The following is a 23,922-nucleotide window of genomic DNA, read 5'->3' as shown; positions in this document are numbered from 1 at the left end:
AACATGTAAAAAGGGTTCATTTCCTATTTTTTTGGATTTTGAGGCTTTGTTTTGACGTGTTAGTTGACGGAACCATGGAACGGGACTATTTTTTTTGGATTCTTTGACGTCCAAACATGAGAAATGGCCGCCCTCCATTGTCTCAGGGCACATACACACCCACGCAAAAAAATCCCAAACATGGGTACTTGAACATGTAAAAAGGGTTCATTTCCTATTTTTTTGGATTTTGAGGCTTTGTTTTGACGTGTTAGTTGACGGAACCATGGAACGGGACTATTTTTTTTGGATTCTTTGACGTCCAAACATGAGAAATGGCCGCCCTCCATTGTCTCAGGGCACATACACACCCACGCAAAAAAATCCCAAACATGGGTACTTGAACATGGAAAAAGGGTTCATTTCCTATTTTTTTGGATTTTGAGGCTTTGTTTTGACGTGTTAGTTGACGGAACCATGGAACGGGACTATTTTTTTTGGATTCTTTGACGTCCAAACATGAGAAATGGCCATCCTCCGTTGTCTCAGGGCACTGCCACACCCACGCAAAAAAATCCCAAACATGGGTACTTGAACATGGAAAAAATATTCATTTATGTAATTCTTACAAACAAAACTCATGATTCTAAAAACTTATGTTTTTTATGTAATTCTTACAAACATGGAAAAAGGGTTCATTTATGTAATTCTTACAAACATGGGTACTTGAACATGGAAAAAAGGTTCACTTATGAATTATTAATCATTTTAAAAACTTTTATTTTTTATGTAATTCTGACAAACAAAACTCATGATTCTAGGTTCCTTTTTTTTAAAAATAAATTTAAAACAACCGTAAACTTCGCTTAAGGACCACAAACAATCGGAATAACAAACTATATTATAAAATAATAAACTGTGCAAAACACGTCAACTATATTAAACAAAAACTGTAATAATTACAAATATTCATGTCAACTACAACACAACAAAATAAATACAATGATCAATGGTCCGTGCGGCGTCTCTGACGAGCCCTGACCGTCCCATCAGCACTGGGTCCCCCTCTCGCAATCGTCAGGCAGTCCTACATAATGTCATATAACTCTGTGCCTGCAGTGACTATCCTAAGGTTGAGCACACGCTCCAACCTCTGTGCAATCGCCTCATATCCCTCATAATCATCCTGTCAAAGTCAGTAAAAACATTTATTATGAAATTCAAAATAAACAACAACTCATAAAACATTAAACGCGCAAATAATCTTACCACATATGGAGGGGGGTCAAATGCCACTGGAACCTGGGGGCTGGGCGGCTGTATGTAGTCCTCAGGGTCTGCAGCTGGTGCATCCCTCTGCTGGTCAGCTGCCTGGGTCGGTGTCATGAAAGGGTGAGATATACGGAAAAATCACTCAATGTAATCCACAGATACCTGCCCAGGCACTAAACAAGGCTGACCCGCAGGTAGTAAGTGATCCGCAAACTCCATCCACCTGTCATCTATCTGATCCTGTGACAATCGTGCACTAACAGGCGGCGGAGGGATGCTCTGGATGTAACCGAACTGGCGTACCACCATCTCCGGTCGAACTGCGACGATCATAGGACCCCATCTGAGCTGACCCTGGAACGATGAAATCTCCTGAAACGCCCTAACACCCCGATGCTCCGTGTACGACAACCAGGACACATCTGTGACGGTCAAACCATCACAACGTGCCCTGTAGGGTGCTCCTGTGATGCCCTTCATGTGCGCCTTCGACGTCAACCACCGGGAAGCACGTGGGGACGTCTCCTGGTATGTATCGTCAGTCACGCACTGATGCACACTAGGGAAGTGCTCATAGATCCAACACTACACAATAATTGAGGTTAACATAACATAAAAACATGTTTAAATCATAATCGAACCTAACATATTAATAAACACAAAATTTACCTGAAATAGCGTCAAGTACCCCGCAAGCTGTCGGGTGGTGGTCCTACAAGCCTCATCTAACTGGTCGTACATATGAACCAGCGCGGCAACCCCCCAAGCGTAACCACCACTATGAGCGAGGTCCCGGAAAGCGTCAAGGTGGACCACATGCACGTATGTTGCACTCTTATTAGCAAAAAGAGTGCAACCGACAAGGTGCAGCAAATAAGCGCGAGCTGCGACAATCCACCGCCCGGCCTGACATCTGGTCTCATAAATGTCACGAACCCATCCTAATCGTACATATGCTCCACGTGTGAGTGCTGTCTCGGCTCTGGCCTCCTCCGCAGACACTTCCAGCAACTCCGTGAGCAAGAATCTGGCCTCCTCCGTAGAAAGAGCGTGGAAACTGTGCAAGGCGCCAGTGATGGACAAATGTAGAATGGACGACACATCATCCAATGTGATCGTCAGCTCTCCTACTGGAAGGTGGAAGGTGCTAGTCTCACTGTGCCACCTCTCCACAAATGCGGATATAAGTCCAGGATCGCCAGTAATAACTGAACAATCTATCAGTGGACTTAATCCTGTGGCAGCCACCAGGCCTTCAATCTCAGGCACTGGCCTCCCAACCAGTGTCAGCTTCCTCCCATGTGACACTAACTTCAAATCAGGACGTTCCTGATTTGAAGTACAAATTGTACAATTATTAAAAAAAATTAATCATAAACAAATAAATAAACAATGACAAATAATTAACAAATTAAAATACCTGTCCACTCCACACGGCATGTGCAACATGCTCGGCAAATGATGTGAGCACTGACGGGTCACGTGGACCACCAGGGAATCCCTCTGCAGCATCATCACCATCTGACCCCTCACCACTATCAGCACCCTGTGCGTCCGCACGCATCTCAGGTGCCTCCGTAGGCTGCTCAGGGACATCATCAGTCATGTCAGCGACGTCCTCAGCCATATCACGTCCCTCAGTAGTCATCTGATGAACGCGTAGCCTACGGGCTGAGGCAGTAGGCCTACGCCTCTCGGGAACATCGCCAGCATCCTCGTCAGCAGCTCTATCTCTGCCTACAACTCTACCTATGGCACGACCTAAACCTCGTGTTCTGGCCATGATCTGTAAATCATGTCGAACACGTATTTTTTTCGGTCAAAATATACACAATTTTCTTTATAAAAAATCAACTTTATTTATAAACAAATAAGACTAACTTAAATCAAATTATTTTCACACATACACGACCTAATTTTAAAAAAAAAATTAAACAACTTCATTTATATAAAACAAAACAACTAATGTAAAATAAAATTATTAATAAACATGCACAACTTAATTTTTTTTAAAAAAAATTAAACAACTTCATTTATAAAAAAAAAAAAAACACAACTAATATAAAAATAATTCATTACTAAACATCCACAACTTAATTTTTTTAAAAAAATAAACAACTTCATTTATAAAAAAAAAACACAACTAATGTAAAAAAAATTAATTAGTAAACATCCAACTCTTAATTTAAAAAAAAAAATAAGAAACTTCATTTCTAAAAAAAAACACAACTAAATTACTTAGTAAACATCAACAAGTTAATTTTTTTTTTAAAAAAATAAACAACTTCATTTATAAAAACAAAACACAACTAATATAAAAATAATTCATTACTAAACATCCACAACTTAATTTTTTTAAAAAATTAAACAACTAATGTAAAAAAAAATTATTTAGTAAACATCCACAATTTTTTTAGTAAATAAAATACTTCATTTATAATAAAATAAACTAATTAATTATAAAAAATTAGTATTTTTATAAAACTTCCAAAACACACAACTTTAATTATAAAAATAGACAACTTCATTTTTAAAGAAAAAACACTAATTTAAAAAAAAAACAATAAACAAAAACAAACACAACTACTTTTATAAAAAAAAATTAATTTACAAATTAATATTTAGTAAAAATACACAATTTAAATTATAAAAAAAATATGACATCAAAAACCCAAACTTCATTTTTCATAAAATCTAAAAAACAAAATAACCAAAATAAATAAAATAATTCATTTAAAAAAAACAAAACAATTTCTGTTTAAAAAAAATTTAAAAAAAAAAACAAAAAAACCACTTCCGGAAGAAGTGGTTCTTCCGGAAACATTCCGGAAGAAGGGGTTCTTCTGGAAAGGTCTTCCGGAACTTTGAAAGTTCTTCCGGAAGTGCGCGTCTTCCGGAATTCTTCCGGATGAACCACTTCTTCCGGAAAGTTCCCGGAAGACGTTTTCCGGAAGTCTTCCGGAAGAAGTGTTCTTCCGGAAGACGTTTGGTTACTTCCGGAAGAACACTTCTTCCGGAAACTTTCCGGAAAAGGTTCTTCCGGAACTTCCGGAAGAACCCCTAACGGGTCTTCCGGAAGACTTCTCCGTCAGCCTTTTCCGCCATTTTTTCCGGCGTACTCTCGTCTTCTCCCCTCTCGTCTTCTACCCTAAGGTTCCATTGCTATGCTAAGGTTCCATTGCTATGCTAACAGTGATGCACATTACAAGCTAAGGGTAAGGGGAAGGGGAACTAACCTGTTCGCGGAGAAGAAGAAGAAAGCCTTGGCGCGCCTCGCGGAGAAGAAGCTTCACGGAGAAGAGAAGAAGAAGCAGGTTCCGGGAGAAGAAGAAGCTGTTCCGGGAGAGAAGAAGCTGTGTTCCGGGAGAGAAGAAGAATCTGTGTTCCGGGAGAGAAGAAGAATCTGTTCGAAAAAAAGTCTTCCGGAAATTACATTTGTGTTTTTTATAATTTTATTTTAAAGGGCAAAATGGTACTTTCAATAAATTGCTGGGTGCACCAGCAATATTGCTGGGTGCACCTAGCAACTCCCCTACTATAAAGGTCCAGTCCTGGATTGGCCCACATATATCTTAATCATCCCTGTAGACATCAGGTTGGGCCTAGCTGCTGGGAAAAGTCCACTATCTTTATCACATGATATTTGCCCCTCAACACTCCCAGCGTCCACATAAAGGTTAATTTGGAGCCCATCAGTGTGAATGGATTACAAATTGTCACACTTGGGTGTCCCAGTGCTGAAAAGTGAAAACGACATGGTGAGGAGCACAAGCTATTTTAATTACGGGTGTTGCTAGGTGCACCCAGCATTATTGCTGGTACACCCAGCACTTAAGGTAAAATAAAAAAAATATCCTTAATTCCTAAGCCATTTAAGTTGATCCGTAAGGCTTCTATGGATCAAGTTGATCCGTAAAAGACTTACAGATCAAGTTGATTCGTAAGCCTTTTACGAATCAACTTGATCCGTAAGCCTTTTATGGAATAATACGGATCAACTTGATCCGTAGAAGCCTTACGGATCAAGTTGATCCATATCAACCTTACGGATCAACTTGATCCGTACGATTTATGGACCACCCTCACACACACCCATCAAAAATGCAAAAAAAATAAAAATGCAGGGGCAGTTTTGGTATTTTAAAAAAATGCTGGGTACACTAGCTATAATGCTGGGTGTACCTAGCAACACCCTTTAATTATTCGTGTTTTAAAATTTTTTGATTTAAATAAGCCCGGCCCTAAACAAGTTTTTATATATAGACATGAGTTACTCCATCTTGATCAAGGTTTTTGCTTCGTCAGCAAAACTTAGAAATTTTCAACTAATCTTCGTAGGCCTCCCTAGGATTTAGTTTCAAGCGTCCTATGATTTAGTTTCAAAAATTGAAAATTAGAAGGACCTAGTAAAACAAATTTAAATTCTGAATTTAACTAAAATTAATTCTGTAAAATAAAAAAAAAATAGAAAGTAATTTGAATGAAAACTAATTAATGTTATCCGATCACTGAATACGTGGATTAATTCACATGAAATTTTTTCAGCTTAATTATGAGTCTCGAGTTTAAATTATAACTATATAACTGCTTTAAATAATTAGAAAATTTTTTACCACTCATGATAAATTATTTTACTTGAACTTGATTATTTTTAGTAAAGATGCCTGTTGCCTAAATGATTTTTTTTTAATGTTATCCATCTTATAGTAAACGCCAACAAAATATAACGTTGGATAAAGTTTTGGATTGTTAAAATATTCACCAATGCAAATATTTTGATAACCGAAGAGAGTAAGCTTTTACCGGTACATAAATTAATTTTGATACCTTTCGGTCGAAAAATCTAGATTAATCATAGGGCCTTTCGGACTTAAGGCAAAAATATTAAATGAATTTTTTTTATAAGAATTTTAAAGAGACTTAGTATATTATATAAAATATCAATTTTTATATTAATTTTTTAGTTTTTTTAGCTGAAAATCATTTATCAGAATTTTATAATCAAATAATTCTAACACTTCACTTTCAATAGATAAAATAGCTAACTCATTCAATCTATCTTGTAACATTGTTGATTTTAGATATGATTTATGCAATTTTAATTTTGAAAAACTTCTTTCAGCAATAGCAATTGTTACAGGGATTATCAATAAAATTCTATATGCAATGTAAACATTTGGAAAAGAATCTAAAGTTTTAATATTACTCAATACTTTTATTCGTGTGCTAATTTCTTCTCTTAACACTTCTCTTAACATTTGAAAATAGTTTGCTTAATTTTTTTAAGTAAATAAGAAAAATATACTTAAATTATTTATAATAATACTTACATCTATATTTAATATTTGTGTTCTTATTAATAAAAATAATACCAAATAATATATCATACTATAACTTAATTTATCATTTAATAATTAAAATTAATGATGAATATTTCTTTGAAAAATGCATAAAAATATTGAGGTCCTAAAAAATTGAAGGCCTAAGGCCGTTGCCTCAGTGGCCTAGTGGCTTACTCGGCCCTGAATCATGGTTCATTTTTTCTGATAAATAAGAGGATTAAGGAAAAAAAATTAACTTTTTAAATATATCATTAGCTAGTTATATAAATGAAAAAACACAATAATACACAGTTATAAACACGAAAATAGTTGAAAGTATATTAAGTTTTAATTGGATAAGAAATCATATTTTTAATTTCACTAAATTAAAATTATACTAAATTAAAAAAATACCTTTGCTAATTTGTTATTAAAACGATTTCGCTATATAAACATAGGAGAGTAACATCAAGAAAGAGTCATGCACAGAGGCCAACACTTGTTGAACCCGTCCTTGCCGCATATAATTAACAATAGTGCCTTACTTGTTAGTTAAGTTTGATAGACTATTTAATTAATTAACTTTGACAATTATATGATTGAAGAGGAATCTTACAAACTTATATCGTACATATGTTTTTATCACGGTTAAGCGGTTGAAATTAGTTACTAAGAGTTATTAGAAGTTAGGTGAATAGTTACTTAGTTATGTTACTCGAAGTTATTGAAGTTAGTTACTCAATTTGGTTATTCTCTATATTTGTATAAATAAACCACCTTTGTAATTCTTTGATGAATGAATTCGAAAACTATTATTCACTTCTTTCATTCCTAATATGGTATCAGCAGTTTTTGCTTTCGTACCTCTTTCTTCCTATTGAAGTTATTTCTTTTTTTCTCTCATGACCATGACTACCATTGATGATTCTAACCCCTTCATTCTTCATTCTTCCGACCACCCTGGCATTGTCTTAGTTTTTCATCCTCTTACCGATGACAACTATAATTCTTGGAAGAAAGCAATGCGCATGGCTCTTCATGGGAAGAACAAATTTGGGTTTGTCGATGGTTCAATTTCTGAACCTGCTTTGGGTCACTCCACTCATGCTTTGTGGCATCGCAACGATAGTATTGTTTCTTCCTGGCTCCTTAATTCTTTATCCAAAGAAATGCAAGTTAGTATCTTACATTGTTCTTCTGCCAAAGCAATCTGGGATGATCTTCAAGAATGTTTCGAGCAACGAAATGATCCTTTAATTTTTCAACTTAAGCATGAATTGATCACTCTGCAACAAGGTTCCATGTCTGCTTCCTCTTTCTACTCCAAGCTTCGTTCTCTGTGGGAGTCATTATCAGAACTGAAGCCCTCACATAGTTGCACATGTGGAGGAATTAAACCTTGGTGCGATTTTGAACAAATGGAGTATGCTATGCAGTTCTTGATGGGGTTGAACGAATCCTTCTCTACTATCAGAGGTCAAATTTTATCCATGGATCCCTTTCCCTCAGTAACTAAGGTTTTTTCCTTAATTGTTCAAGAAGAAAAGCAAAAGGAAGTTGGTGCTTCCACCTTTGCTAGTGAAGTTTCACATGCTTTTGCCTTGAAGCCTTCTTCTGTTGCACGCAATCATTCTACCAATCGCTTTAAAGGATCTTCTAAGAATCGCCCCTTGTGTGCTCATTGTGGTATGTTGGGTCATACTCAGGATCGTTGCTTCAAGTTGCATGGTTATCCTCCAAATTATAAGAGGACTAGTTTTTCCTCAGAAGTCAAGAAACATTCTTCATCTTCTGAACCACCACACAAGGTTGCTCAACAAGTAACTGTTGATATGTCTCACTCACCATCTTCCTCTGGTGACTCGGGTTCCTAGCCAATTGATGAACCTTTTAGAAAGTCATGCTACCAATGCTGTCATCCCTCAAGGTGTTTCTTCTGCTAATGGTATGATCCTTTCCACATCCACTTCTAATTTTCTTCATGATTGTTGGCTTTTAGATTCTGGTGCCAGCATTCATATTTCTTGTTCCCTTCATCATTTTCGATCTTACTAACTTGTTTATGATAAAACTGTCACTCTGCCTAACAATGATGTTATACCTATCATTGCCATTAGTTCGATTTGCTTAACCAATACCTTACTCTTGCATAATGTTGCCTACATTCCTAAATTCAAATTCAATTTAATTTCAGTTAGTGCTCTTCTAACCAATCCTAATTTGTCCATTTCTTTTTCCCAAAATGAATTTGATACTCAAGAGAAGCAAGCTTGCAAGAGGATTGGTAGAGGGGCTATCATCCAAGGCCTTTATGTCTTAGATCTCAAGGACACTCTTGATTGCAAATTTACTTTTCCTGTTATCAATTCCCATACAAATTTCATTCCTTGTAAAAATGCTTATATTTGGCATTCTAGATTTGGTCATATCTCAGACAAAGTTTTCAAACATTTGAATAATAAAATTGGTCTGCACCTTTCTCCTAATTTTTCTTCTTCTAATTGTTCTGTTTGTCCTCTTGCTAAATTTAGAAGATTATCTTTTCCTAACTCTAACCATTTATCTAAATTACCATTTGACTTAATTCACTGTGATATATGGGATCCCTATGCTCACCCTACCTATGAGGGAAGGAGATTTTTCCTTACATTGGTTGATGATTGCTCAAGATTCACTTAGCTATTTCTGCTTAAGAACAATTCTGAAGCTTCAATCTATGTGCAACAATTTTTCACCATGGTTCAGACTCAGTTTGGTGTATCTATCAAATGCCTCAGGTCTGATAATGCTAAAGAACTTGCCCTCACTCAGTTTTTGGCTTCCATGGGCACTCTTCATCAATTTTCCTGTGTTGAAAGGCCAGAACAAAATTCAGTAGTGGAAAGGAAGCATCAACATCTGCTCAATGTAGCAAGAGCTTTGTTTTTTCAGTCTAAAGTTCCTATCTCATTCTGGGGTGATTGTGTTACCACTGCATGTTTTCTTATCAACAGAACCCCTTCACCATTGCTGCAACACTGCTCACCCTACAATATTTTGTTCAAAAAGGAACCTGACTATCATGCCTTAAGAAGTTTTGGCTATTTAGCATTTGCTTCCACTCTTCCATCATCAAGGAACAAGTTTTCTCCTCGAGCAGTGCCTGCCATTTTTGTTGGCTATCCCCAAGGTTATAAAGGATACAAATTGTATAGCCTAGACAATAAGAAATTTTTTGTGTCTAGAGATGTTGTCTTTCATGAATCCATTTTTCCTTTTCAAACCATTTCACAACCTCAAGTCATTCCGGATCCTTTACTTGATTTGGTTATTCCCATTCCCATAACTAATACCTTACCTAACCCTGACCAGACTAGTAGCCAATCACCACAACCAACTAATCGCTTTAACCATGACCAAACTGATTCATCCTCAATCCCTGGCTCAGATCATCCTCACATTTTGCCCTCTGTCTCCTTAAGAAGGAGTACACGCCACTCTAAGCATCCCTTATACTTGTCTGATTATGTAATATCACAATCTCAGGCTGCATATCCCATCCAACATCATTGTTCCCTATTGCCTCTTAGCCCTCCTTACAAAACTTTCATTAATCACATCTCCTCTGTATATGAACCTCAGTTCTATCATCAAGCTGTTCCTTATCCTGAATGGCGTCGAGCAATGCATGAGGAAATCCAAGCTCTTGAAGCAAATTCCACTTGGACACTTGTTCCATTACCACCTGGTAAGCATTGTATAGGATGTTGATGGGTGTATAAAGTTAAATACAAAATGGATGGCTCTGTAGATAGATACAAAGCACGATTGGTTGCCAAAGGTTATACACAACAAGTTGGGATCGATTTCTCCGATACATTCTCTCCAGTAGCCAAACTTACCACTGTGAGAGTTTTGCTTTGTATTGTTGCTGCTAGAAACTGGTGCCTTCTACAATTGGATGTTAACAATGCTTTTTTGAATGGCGATTTATTTGAAGAAGTTTATATGGAACTTCCCAAGGGATACAAGTCATCCAATCCTTCATTAGTATGCAAATTGAACAAATCATTATATGGCCTAAAACAAGCCTCTAGACAATGGTTTTGTAAGTTCTCCACTACTCTTCTTAGTCATGGATTCCATCAATCCAAACATGATTACTCCCTTTTTACCATTGGCTCAGGCAATTCCTTAGTCATTTTACTAGTATATGTAGATGACATCATCCTGTCAGGGCCGATTATTGCCTCCGTACAAGCTGTTCAGATCAAATTACAGTCTTTGTTTCAATTGAAGATCCTTGGCCCTTTGAAATATTTTCTTAGCTTAGAAATAGCCAAATCCAGTAGAGGTATCTCACTATCCCAGCGAAAGTATGCTCTATCTCTTTTGGAGGATACAAGTTTCTTGGCCTGCAAACCTTCCAATTTACCAATGGATCCCAATCTGAAACTCAATCTTCATGATGGAGACTTACTCCTTGATCCATCAATGTACAAAAGATTAATTGCTAGATTGCTTTATTTGACCATCTCATGGCCTGATATCACCTTTGTTGTGAATCGCTTAAGTCAGTTTATGAAAGCACCTAGAGTTCCTCACCTACATGCTGTTCATCATCTTCTGCAGTATATCAAATCTGCTCTTGGACAAGGTTTGTTTTTTCCTGCTCAGAACTCTCTCAACCTCACTGCCTTTGCGGATGCTGATTGGGCCAGTTGTGTTGATACCAAAATATCTACTTCTAGCTTTTGTGTCTTTTTTGGAAACAACCTTATTTCTTGGCGTTCTAAGAAACAACCCACTGTTTCAAAATCATCCACTGAAGCTGAATATTGTGTCTTGTCTTATGTTACTAGTGAAATTGTTTGGTTAAGCAAGTTACTTCTTCACTTTGAAGTTGATGTGCCTTCTGTGATGTTATTTTGTGATAATAAATCTACTATAAGTCTTGCTTCAAACCCTGCTCATCATGAACGATCCAAGCACATTGACATTGATCATCATTTCATTAGAGAATATGTTCAGTCCAAAGTAGTCAAGCTTGTCCATGTCAAGAGCCAACACCAGGTTGCAGATGTTTTTACAAAAGCACTTCCAAGCCCGATTTTTGGTAAATTCATTGCCAAGTTGGGAATGATTAACATCTATTCGTCAACTTGAGGGGGGTATCACAATTAAGCGGTTGAAGTTAGTTACTAGGAGTTATTAGAAGTTAGGTGAATAGTTACTTAGTTATGTTACTAGAAGTTATTGAAGTTAGTTACTAGGAGTTACTAGAAGTTGGTTACTCAATTTGGTTATTCTCTATATTTGTATAAATAAACCACCTTTGTAATACTTTGATTAATGAATTTGAAAACTATCATTCACTTCTTTCATTCTTGATAGTTTTAACATATTTTTAATTATGAATAAAATATACAAGATATAATTAAATTAGGTTGTTTCACTCCTTGGACTAGCATCAATTTTACATAATAAAAATATTAGTAAATAATTATTTTTGTCCTTGAAGGTATAGAGCGCTGATAATTCATCTTCAAAAGATAGAAATTCAAATTTTAGTTCCTGAAAGTAAAAAAAATTGTGACAAATATATCCAATTGTTAACTTCCGTCCATTACCGTTAATGAAAGAACTTATGTGACACAAATAGACAAAAATGTCACAAAAATGATTGCCAACATGACTGCTAAATAAATTGGATCAAAATGTCAATAAGTTTCCATTGGACTAATTTGTCAGATCCCAAATTTCGTTTCATTTAAGGGTAAAATATAATTTAATCTTCATATTTCTTTTTTTTTTTTTTATTGTTACAAGCATAACATTACAATAAACACTTAAAAAATAGAAAAATAAGTATAAGTTACAAACATAATAATAGGAATAATATTGGTTAACAAACATAATATGTCTATTGCTCTGAAATTTCTAATGTGACAGTACCTTACCCAAAATGAGATTCAAACAAAAATGTACTCTCACAAAAAAATATTGTAAGAGTGTACCAATCATTTTATTTTTTGTAAGGATTAACTTAATGACGGTGTATTCTTGTTTGAATCTCATTTTGGAAAAGACACTATTAGATTAGAAATTTTAAAGTAACAAAAAGATTATGTTTATTAATCAATATTATTCTTATTATTATTTTTGTTCTAACTTATGTTTGTTTCCCTATTTTTTAAGTACTTATTGTAATGTTATGCTTGCAACAATGAAAAGAGGGGGGGGAGGGGGGATGGGAGATAAAGATTAAATTATATTTTATCCTAAAATGAAATAAAATTTGGAGTCTGACAAATTAGTCCAATGGAAACTTACTGACATTTTGTTTCAGTAAAAACTTACTGACATTTTGGTATAGTCTATTCAGCCGTCATGTTAGTAATCATTTTTATGAAATTTTCGTTCCTTTGTGTCACATAGGCTCTTTCATTAACGGTAATGGACGAAAGTTAACGGATGGATGAATTTGTCGCACTTTTTTCACTTTCGGAGACTAAAATTTGATTTTTCATTTTTCGGGAATGAATTTGTCAACGCTCTACACATTCAAGGACAAAAATGACTATTTATCCTTAAAATATATACCTTAAAAAAATATGTGATTGATTTGAATATTCAACCTCAACATTAATTATATATGGCACGGTACAGCAACACAATGTCGTCATTAGCTTAATTAATTAACTTCAGGAAACATGTCCGTTTCAGTTTTTCATGGCCAAGGCATGCAATATTTCAGTACTATTCAAGCACTGTATCTCAATATTGTCATTTTTGCTCTTCCTTCCATTGTTTGTCTTCGATTTTGGTTGAACTTTGTTGCAAGTATATATATGTCATCGTTGACACATAGCTAGCCCAAACATTGGAACGAAGAGGAGAGATGCCAAGATTGAGATATATAGCAATAGACAATATAGTTGTCATCATATGTGACCCTAAAGCTTCAAGCTTCTGAATTCTGATCTTAGTTTTCTCCAAATGCACCGGTGAAAAGTATAGCTTACAAAACTTCTATTTCAGGTGTTCTATTCTATTGTTTGTTTCCATCCATGATTGAATTATTGAAGAAACATCGTATGTGAACCAAAAATAGGTAGCGTATAGATTGATTTATATTTTACTGCCCCCAACAGTCCAATTCTACCAAATCAATCCATTTAAAAAATAATAAAGTTATTCATACAACAATTATGTAATAATTTTTACACATTCATTAAAATTTTGATTGCGCGCAAATATTCATTTTTTCCATTAAAATAAAGCACAATTTGTTTTTCAAAACTTAATTATGTATAGGTACAGTTTAATTTTAAACTCTAGAGGATCCAGTTCCCTATAATTTATCAAAATCCAAAAAAAAAAAAATGATGGACCTCCGTTGCCCAACAAAGGAAAGTTTTTTTCCATAAAATAAAAAGAAGCTTAATTTTATTTTTTTAATTTAATTAATTCTTGAATTTGTTTATGCATATGAGTTAATTAAATTATTGTTTTTAGAAACTAAATTACATACATATAATAAAAATTAATTTCCGTACCCTTAGTACGTTCCTTTCGGATTCACCATTCTAGCAGCCATTTTCTCAACCAAAAAACAATCACCCACGTACGTAGAACTTGTAAATACTAAATAGTTTGAGAAAGGGGGCACATCAATGAAATCATATATATGAAGAAGGAAAAGTGGGAGCCTGGTATGGTCGAGTTATTTTCTTGACAGAAATAAGAAGAAAATGATTTACGATAGATGTGTCCCAAAACCATGACCTATCTAATCACAATAAATTAGTTTAGGTAGAAAATAATTGTAGCAAATATTTAACCACTAATTAATTAGTTGTTTTTGTTATGATACAGTTGTATAATGGGTTGTACAAATCTAAGAAAAGGAACTTGTCATTTGCGGCCATGAAAGGAAAGCACAAATTATCATAACAATAGTCAATATAATAATGGAACGGTGATAATTAACCTTATGTTGGTGCTTAAACCATTGCTTATTACCTAATAATTACATCTTTTGACTGCGTCCATTACTTTGCTATCCACTGTTCTTGTTCCAAAAAATAATTAGATAACATACAGCAGAGATTCTCAAGGTTTAAGTTGACGCACTAACTCTATTATTTGGTGGAAATTAATAATGAACTTCAGTTGATTAGCCGCTTTAGGTAAACTTACATTATCACTTTTTAATAATATAGAATACGTTTTAAAAAAATATTTTATTTTTCTTTTATTTTTGTAATGAAAATTTAGTTATAAATTTTTATATGCTTGAGAATAGAATTTATCTTTTGTAATTAATAAAAGATTTAAATTATTTTTTAGCCATAATTAGATACAAATACATTCTATTCATTTCAATTTTAAAATTTTATTTACACTAAAATAATAATGATCAGAATAGTTAATAATATACACTAAATTATTCATACATTTGAAAAAAATATAAATTTGATATTTTAAATGGTATTTAAATTCCTATTTTATGATATCTTTTAAAAGGTTTCATTTTTTTTTACGTTTTCAATCTTTTCATATATAATATTTTTTTTTTACTTCTCTACAAAATGTTGGGCACAGACTAGTCTATAACTTAACCACCATGCCAATTTTTAAATTTCGTATTTTGCTGCATCTTTATAGATCGGACAAAATGTGATTTTCTTAACATAACTCTACAGTTGTGATATTTTCATAATTTTCATATAATATAGAAAATTTCAATTAAAATTCATTCAGTATCCATTTTATAAGATGTTAAGCATGAAGTTTGGTTTAAGCGAGATTACTCCCAGAATTACATCGATCTCTATTTTGTTCTTGCTTAAGTACCACTTAATTCTCACTAAGTGAGAATTCTAGAGACTAACTTAATCATTTTTTGGTATTCTCGTTTATGTTAGGATTTTTTCTTGCTTAAGCTAGAACTATATCCAGATCACTCTTTATCACCTATCTCGCTTAAGCAAGAATAACCCCTTGCAAGCGAAACAAAGTTGCATAATTTTGAAACTCTACAATAAAACCTCTAATGGCTACTAAATTATCGAATTTTACTTCAAACACAACATAGAAGTATCATTTGATCCACATCTGAAAACAATATTCCAAAGGAACGAAAATTGGTGTTTCGCTAAAGGTGGGAGCGAAAACTTGTGGTAGCAATCCCTTCACTTCACGTTGAGGTATTGTTTTGTTGTTGTTATTTAACTTTTTTTTATTATAAACATATATTTATTTTGCATTATTATTACGTATAATAGCTGTAAATTTTCCCAAATACTAGTTATAGTAAAAAATAACTAAGGAGAACTGTAATTGTAATTGTGTGTATATGTACATGAAATAATGAACCGTGGTCACTCTTGGTAATATATATATATATATATATATATATATATATAAAGTGTTAGATATTGAGAAAAAATTGTGCAGAATTATTTCGTGACAATTTATTTATTTATTTATTCTGTTGTATGAATTTATTATAAATATAATTCTGATTTATTTTTTTATATAGGCTGTTGTTATTTTTGTTAGATAATTAATTTTTTTTTGCTTGTTTGCATGTTTTTTTAATTTATTTTATATAATATATTTATGGTGTAATTAATAATTTTTAGATATATTTAATTTAATTTTTTATAAATATACTTAATTTTATTATATTATGGACAAATATTGTATAAAATATTTTGTCAGTTATTGTATTATATTTAATTTTGCAGTATAAATGACATCTTGTTCATCATCTTCGTCAAATATGCAGATTAAATCTGGTCTAGTTGATGGTGATGTGTTATGGATGTAAGATAAGCACGTTTCAGAACATATTTTGAAATGGGGAAGAAGATAGAAAATTACACATTAGACGAGTTGTCCCCACGTATCAAGGTCAAGAAGAAATACCAGCAGAAATTATTCCTCTATTTCGGCAATCTGATTTTTATTGGATTAAGAAGATGAGATATTTAAAAATAAATGCGACATTAATTAGTGTCTTGATAGAAAGATGAAGACCGAAAACACATACTTTTCACATGAGATGCAGAGAATGCACTGTTACTCTACAAGATGTCTCTATTTTATTAGGTCTCCGTGTGGATTGGTCACCATTAATTGGTCCAACAAATCTTAATTTGGTTGATTTATGTGAAGAATTGTTAGGAGTTAGACCAGAAGAAGGTGAACTTAAAGGTAGTATGATTAAATTAAGTTGGTTGGCTCACCATTTTCCACAATTAAATAACCATGATGATAACCTACAACAAGTAGAAAGGCTTACTTGTGCATGAATCTTAAAATTCATTGGAGGTGTCTTATTGGTTGACAAAGCCAGTAGCAAAATTTCCCTAAGGTACCTGCAATCTTTATGAGACTTTCCAGAGTGCAGCACGTATGCATGGGGACCTACCGTACTTGCTTATTTATATACAGAGATGTGCAGTGCCACCGATTATAAAATTAAATCAATAGGAGGTATGTGCATCTTAATACAAATGTGGGCATAAGAATGATGTACAACTTTGGCTCCAAAGATGACTCTTCCCCTAATAGAAAATAAACCACTCGGGCATAGGTTAGTCGTTTAAAAAATTAGATTTCATTTGAAAATAATTAATAATGTAACGTATATTAATTTATAATTTTTTTAGGTGGCTGCGACGTGGAAATCAATATATTGACAATGATGATTTGAGAGTTTTTGGTCGTAAGATTAGATATTACGAAATGACATGAGGTAAGAACTTGTTAATGTATTGGTTAAATAATAAATAATATGTCATATTTCACTGAAAATAAACAACTGTGTTGTTATATGCAGTTTCTGTGGGAGCCTTACACAGCAAATGTTATGTCAGTGTTGCCTCCAATTTGCTTAGTTGGAAGTGTAGCGTGGTGCGTGGTGATGCCACTAATTTGTTTCCAAGTTATTGAGTGACACCAACCCGATAAAGTATTGAGACAATTTGGAATGCAACAACCAATTTCAGGGTGTCCTTCGCAACCCTTGAATATTCATGGCATAACATTGAAAGACAAACATGATAAAAATTGGGGGCAACTGTTCGTCCTAATGATCAATCAATGGAACAATCGAGCTAATTTTAGGGTCGACGATTATCCTTGACAAGAGGGCCTATTGAACTTTAACTCCGACTATGGTCTAGTATACGCAAAAAACAAAGATGCTTGTTGACCCTAAAAATACAAACACAGCTACATTGGTATTTTTTTTTTGTTTTTTGAATATTTAACTTCAATTTATTTTTGAAATCATTGCCATTAATTTGCTGACCCTAATAATTACAGGCTGAAGTTGCAGAGACATTACAGTACATGGTGTCTCCACAAGGGAGGAATACATGAACAGTTGATGATCTCATGCCATATGTGGAGAAAATAACTATTTTATCCGAAGAGTAAGAGAGAATCACTGAGCCTGTGTCACATGGTCTAGTAACAGAGTATCAATTTGCGGCACAAGAGTTTCATATTCTCCCGTCAAGTGTTGAAACTCAAGGCATAGGCAGATGAAGAGAGGCTGTTGAAGTGGAACCATATTTCTACCCAAAGATGGAAGACCGTGGCCATGGAATGTATTACACACCACCAACATTTTCTTAGTATCCGACACAAATGAATCATTATCCTTTCGAAGGTCATCAAAGTGATACTTCTGCAAGCAAACATTCGTTCGGTGGTGTTGCGAAAACATATTCTAATTTTTCATGGCCTACTATGACCGCTTCACAACAACATGATGCTCCAATTGCAACACCTAATGCCCCATTAGGTACTACTGTACCAAGAGCAATAACTGATATGGATGGCTTATTAGGTGTTGATTTACGTCACCAATTTTCTAGTGAGGCTGACCAAGTTGAAGCGGGGAGGCATAGGGGCAGAAGAAATCCCGATAGACAAACACGAAGATGGGAACGACCATGCGGCACATCCTCACGTCATCACGGACATCATAACGAATGATTTTTATGTCAATTTGAGACTTCTATGATCGTTTATTTTATGAAGGTTTACTAATGGATGCAGTTTATGTCCCGCACAAAAATAACATAATAAATAATTTTGAAACAAATTGATATTGGATAGCTATGATTTCATTGAAGAACACAAACTAAATACATAAATCAATTAATTTAACAACTTCCATTTTCAGATTGCATTGGACATCGATGCCTGTTGTGTCCTTTTGTTCCACATCTATTACATTTTTGTCGGTGCTTAGATGGTTCGAGCCAATCCATCTCATTCCTTATCCTAGTTGATTTTGGTCGACCTTTCGCACAAACTGTAGTTGGATCAGGGATAAGTGTCCATGAGTCATCAAAAGGAGGAATTGCCGCTTCATTCCCAAGAGGCCACCATTGTGCGGAGTAAGCTTTTAAGATGTGCTCATTTGTGTAAACAACATCTACATATTGCAAGTAATTCATGCTCACATAACCACAAGCAACAATAATGTGTGAACATGGATAGTGAAGTGCAAAATACTTTCCGCATTGACAATAATGGTCATTCAAGTTAACTACCCACTTTTGTCCGCCACGTTGCGTTATAGGATTGAATGTCTCCTCTACTTCAAACCTTGTCTAGTGGATATCATAGATGCGGACGATGTGCGAACAAGCTTGTTCTTGATTTTTTCGAAGTTCTTTAACAACCTTAGAACAATATACTTCTCCTTTATTTAATTGTCTTTGGGCTTGTTGACCACAATCAACAAAGTACTTTTGACACCTACTATATGTTGATTCCACCAACGCTGTTATGTGTATGCTGCGACAATCCTTCAATACATTATTTACACATTCTGAGAGGTTGTTTGTCATGTGACCATATCTACGTCCTTCTTTATCATAAGCCATGGTCCATTTTTCCTTTGAAATGCGATCAGTCCATGTTGCTATGGTTGGACTCAATTGACGAAGTTTTTCTAAATTTTGATCAAACATATGCTTGCAAGGAGTGTAGCCTGCATAAAATTAGTTAGCAAAAACAATTTTAACTATATATGATACTTAAATTAACTTCATATTATAAATTAAATCTTACCCAATTTCTTCAACATTTCTTTTTGTTTGGCATTGTTGAATTTGCTATTGAAATTGCTTGCTATGTGTCGGATGCAGTAAACATGATAACTGTGGGGTGGTTGTCAACCAAGTGTTTTGTTAGCAACAACAGATTTTATACTCGCGTGACAATCAGATATGAGACAAATACCATTTTTATTTGTCACGTGTTCACGCAAGTGTGCCAAAAACCATGACCACGCTGTTAACGTTTCACCTTCAACTACGACGAATGCTAGAGGAAGAACACCACCATTTTCATCTTGGGATGTGGCCATTAACAGGGTCCCACGGTATTTGCCGTATAAATGTGTGTCGTCAACTTGTATGATTGGCTTACAATAATTAAAAGTCTCTTTACATTGACCGAACGCCCAAAACACTCTATGAAACTAACTGTGTTCGTGACTCACCGTATTCCCAACAATAAAATCGCCGTGCAGTATTTGAAAATAGGATCCAGGAGAATGATTTTGCATATGTTTCAGCCACGACGAAAGTTTCGCATATGACTCTTCCCAATCGCCATATTCAATTGCAATCGCTTTTTGTTTCGCCATCCATGCTTTTTTGTATGAAACCTTATAGAAAAATTCATTGTTTATCCTTTCTTGAATCAAAGAAACTTTTATTGATGGATCTTCTCTAATCATGCCTGTTAATAAATTTAAAAAATGTAAATAACAAATAACGCAAAAGTACGATAATATGAACAAAAAATGTACCTACTACACAAGTGGCAATTAAATCTGAATCAAGTTTCTCATGATCTTGTGTCATACTCATATTCAGACATGTGTGTGGTCCACCCCATTGTGTCACTTTCCATGAATCAGTTTTTTTAGATAAAATTGTCCTCTTATAAAAAGGGCAAGGACACTATGCGCTTTTATTTGGGCAACAAACGATATATTTGTACGATTTGGTTTCAACAACTTTAAAACTTTGATGCACCTTCATAACATAGTGTTTCAGTGCATTTTTTACCGCATCTTTACTATCAAAATCCATGCCAACATATAATTTTTGCCCAACATTAAAACTCGATGGCATCTCCAAACCGCAAATGTCCTCCTCATTAGGATGACTCCAATTGATATTGTTATAATGCAAAGCATCATTCCAAAATGGATTTTGAATTTCTTCTACACCTAATAGTTAAAAAATTAAAATTGAGGTCAATATCACAATCGTAATTATTTACCATTAAATACAATTGTAAAAAAATGATAAATATATTCACCTATTTTTTTAATAAAATATACATTCTGTTGGGTGAACAATTTTAACTGGTTGAATCATGTTGGTGACTTCATCGTCTGTATCAGATATATCATCAACACTATCATCTTCATCTAAAGACTTTTCAACGTATGAGTTACTAGTTGACTGCAATATATGCTCAAAACCAATTAGAACACAGAAGAGTGTTATGGAAAGATCTGGAGCTTTTGCATAGTACTATTCAGGGTCCATGGTGTGTCATTGGGGATTTTAACAATGTGGCCAGGGCTAATGATAGAATTGGAGGCAGGATGGTTACTGAAAATGAGTATTTTGATTTACAAGAGATGATGAATGTTGCTGGCTTGAGTGAAATGGAAAGTATAGGAGATTATTTTACTTGGAGCAATAAACATAATGTGGGAACTATCTACTCTAGGATTGATAGAGTATTGGGGAATGTGCAATGGTTTCAAGACCATTTGGACTACCACCTGAAAATTCGACCTCCTAGTGTTTCAGATCATGCTCTGTTATGTGTGGAAGGTAAGATGCAGCCCAAGAATAAAACCAGAAGATTCAAGTTTTATAATTGTATGGTTGAAATGATAGGTTATGAGGAAGTGGTTCAGAATAGTTGGAATAGGCCTATAAGAGGTACTCCTATGCATGTTCTGTGGCAGAAACTCCAAAGACTTAAACCTGAATTGGTTCAACTTGGTAAAAGCATGACCAATGCCAATCAGGAATTGGTTAAAGCCATAAGAGATTTAGACTTAGCCCAAAATGCTATCACTCATAATAGGATGGATGGCAACTTGATTGATATTGTGAAAAAGTGTATTGAGAGGGTGATTAATTGGAATGAAATGGAGGGTAATATGTTAAGATAAAGAGCTAAGGTGGATTGGCTTAGAATGGGAGATAAAAATAATGATTTTTTTCATTCTATCATCAAGGCCAAGCATCAGAATAGAAGTATGAGTATTCTACATAAAGGTGATGGAACTATTCTTACTGAGCAAAGTGACATCCATAATGAAGTGATGGAGTTTTATAGAAAGTTAATGGGAAGTATTGCTTGTAATTTAAGGCATATTGATATCCAAGCTATGAGGGATGGTAAGCAAATTACTTTTGACCAAGGAGCTTTTCTCACTGCAACAGTTACAGAAGCTGAGAATGCTAAAGCTCTGCAGGGAATTGGTGATTTGAAAGCACTTGGCATAGATGGTTATGGGGCAAAATTCTTCAAAAATAGCTGGCATATAGTAAAGAAAGATTTTATTGCTGCAGTGAATGAATTTTTCGAGAAAGGAACTTTATTAAAGGTTTTTAATAGTACTCTTGTGACACTCATTCCTAAATCTATTACTGCTAAGACTGTCAAGGATTACAGGCCTATTGCAACTTGCTCTACTTTTTATAAAGTGATCTAAAAAATTTTGACTAGGAGGCTAGGGAGTGTGATACAGGATATTGTTCATACTAGCCAAGCAGATTTTGTGCCCGGTCAAGTTATTCACAATCATATTCTCCTTGCAACTGAGTTGATGAAGGGGTATACTAGAAAGGGTGGAACCCCTAGGTGTATGATGCAAATAGACCTCCAAAAAGCTTATGATATGGTTGACTGGGGTGCCTTGGAGGGGGTTCTTACTAAATTTGGATTGCCAAAGAAGTTTATTGGGTGGGTCATGAAAGTCATTACTACTGTGAATTACAGGTTCAACATTAATGGAGAGTTGTCTAATGTGCTAGAGGCTAAAAGAGGCATTAGGCAAGGGGACCCTATTTCCCCTTTGCTGTTTGTCCTAATGATGGAGTATTTGAATAGGATTATGGTCAAAATGCAAAGAGATCCTAACTTTAATCATCACAACCAATGTGAGTGATTGGGGATTACTCATCTGTCCTTTGCAGATGATGTTCTTCTTCTTTGTAGAGGTGATGAGAAGTCTATAGAGATGATTCTAAAGGCCTTCAGTTTCTTTTCTAAGTCTACAGGACTACAGATTAATCCAGCAAAGTGTAAGGTGTTTTGTGGTGGCTTGAATTATGACAACATACAAGTTGTGAAGAATATCACAGGGTTTGAAGAGGGAACTCTGCCTGTCAGATATTTGGGGGTTCCTTTGTCTTGCAAAAAACTCAATGTCCATCATTACCTGCCTCTTGTGGAGAAGATAGTGGGGAGAATCAGACATTGGTCTTCTAAGCTGTTAAGCATAGCAGGTCGAATTCAGCTTGTGAGGAGTATTATCACTGCTATAGCTCAGTATTGGATGAGTGTTTTTCCTATGCCAAAAAAGGTTATTCAGAAAATTGATAGTATTTGTTGATCGTTTATTTGGTCTGGCAGTGCAGAGGTGAAGAGGAAAAGCCCTGTGGCTTGGAAGCAAGTTTGTAAACCTGCTAGATGTGGTGGTCTAAATTTGATTAATCTTGAGCTGTGGAATTTAACTTCTATGCTTAAATGTTTATGGAATATCTGTTCTAAGGATGACAATCTTTGGGTAAAATGGATCCATGCTTATTTCTTAAAGGGAAACAATGTCATGAGTGCAAAAGTAATAGCACGTGGATACTGAAGAGTATTATGAAACAGAGGCCTCAAGTTAGTAATCTGCAGTAGATTTGGATTGAAATGTTACATAAAAGGAAATTCTCGATGAAGCAAGTTTATATGGAATTGGTGGAGGATCATAACAGGGATGACTAGTTTAGGTTGTTGAGATATAACAGAGCTAGACCAAGAGCCAATGTCACTTTGTGGCTTGCTTGTCAGAACCGGTTGGCCACGAAGACTAGATTGAAAAACATGAATATGATTCAATGTAGTTTGTGCAGTCTTTGTAAAGAACAAGATGAGGACTTGGATCACTTGATGTTTAGTTGTAGAGTCACAAAAGCTATTTGGTTGGAGGTCCTTAAATGGATGGATATTGATCACACACCTCAAAAGTGGAGGGATGAAGTTAGATGGGTTATGCAATATACGAAAGGAAAAGGATGGAAAAAGG

General features: G+C 34.7%; 1 protein-coding gene and 1 long non-coding RNA gene across 2 annotated transcripts; one reads left to right on the top strand and one right to left on the bottom strand.

Annotated features, from left to right (window-relative positions):
• Nucleotides 1-893: 893 nt before the first annotated feature.
• Nucleotides 894-1,756, bottom strand: LOC114369218. The gene is made up of 2 exons (XR_003657560.1): nucleotides 1,249-1,756; nucleotides 894-1,165 (listed from the first exon to the last, which is right to left on the bottom strand). It is a non-coding gene; the product is annotated as an uncharacterized LOC114369218 (long non-coding RNA).
• Nucleotides 1,757-21,879: 20,123 nt separating this feature from the next.
• On the top strand, nucleotides 21,880-23,490 carry LOC114370498. Its single transcript, XM_028327861.1, has 4 exons — nucleotides 21,880-22,163; nucleotides 22,353-22,706; nucleotides 22,845-23,177; nucleotides 23,262-23,490. Exons 1-4 carry the CDS (start codon nucleotides 21,880-21,882, stop codon nucleotides 23,488-23,490), a joined length of 1,200 nt encoding a protein of 399 aa, XP_028183662.1.
• The last annotated feature ends 432 nt before the right edge of the window (nucleotides 23,491-23,922 follow it).

The sequence above is a fragment of the Glycine soja genome, chromosome 10, assembly GCF_004193775.1.
Source record: "Glycine soja cultivar W05 chromosome 10, ASM419377v2, whole genome shotgun sequence".
NCBI lineage: Eukaryota > Viridiplantae > Streptophyta > Magnoliopsida > Fabales > Fabaceae > Glycine > Glycine soja.
The sequence above is the reverse complement of the archived record's forward strand: the minus strand, read 5'-3'. Positions and strand labels throughout refer to the sequence as shown.

Coding starts and splice junctions, on each gene's coding strand:
- LOC114370498 (XM_028327861.1), top strand. CDS start 21,880: ATGAGTATTCTACATAAAGGTGATGGAACTATTCTTACTGAGCAAAGT. Junction 22,164..22,352: donor AAATTCTTCAAAAATAGCTG/GCATATAGTAAA, acceptor AATTTTGACTAG/GAGGCTAGGGAGTGTGATAC. Junction 22,707..22,844: donor GACCCTATTTCCCCTTTGCT/GTTTGTCCTAAT, acceptor TCTTCTTTGTAG/AGGTGATGAGAAGTCTATAG.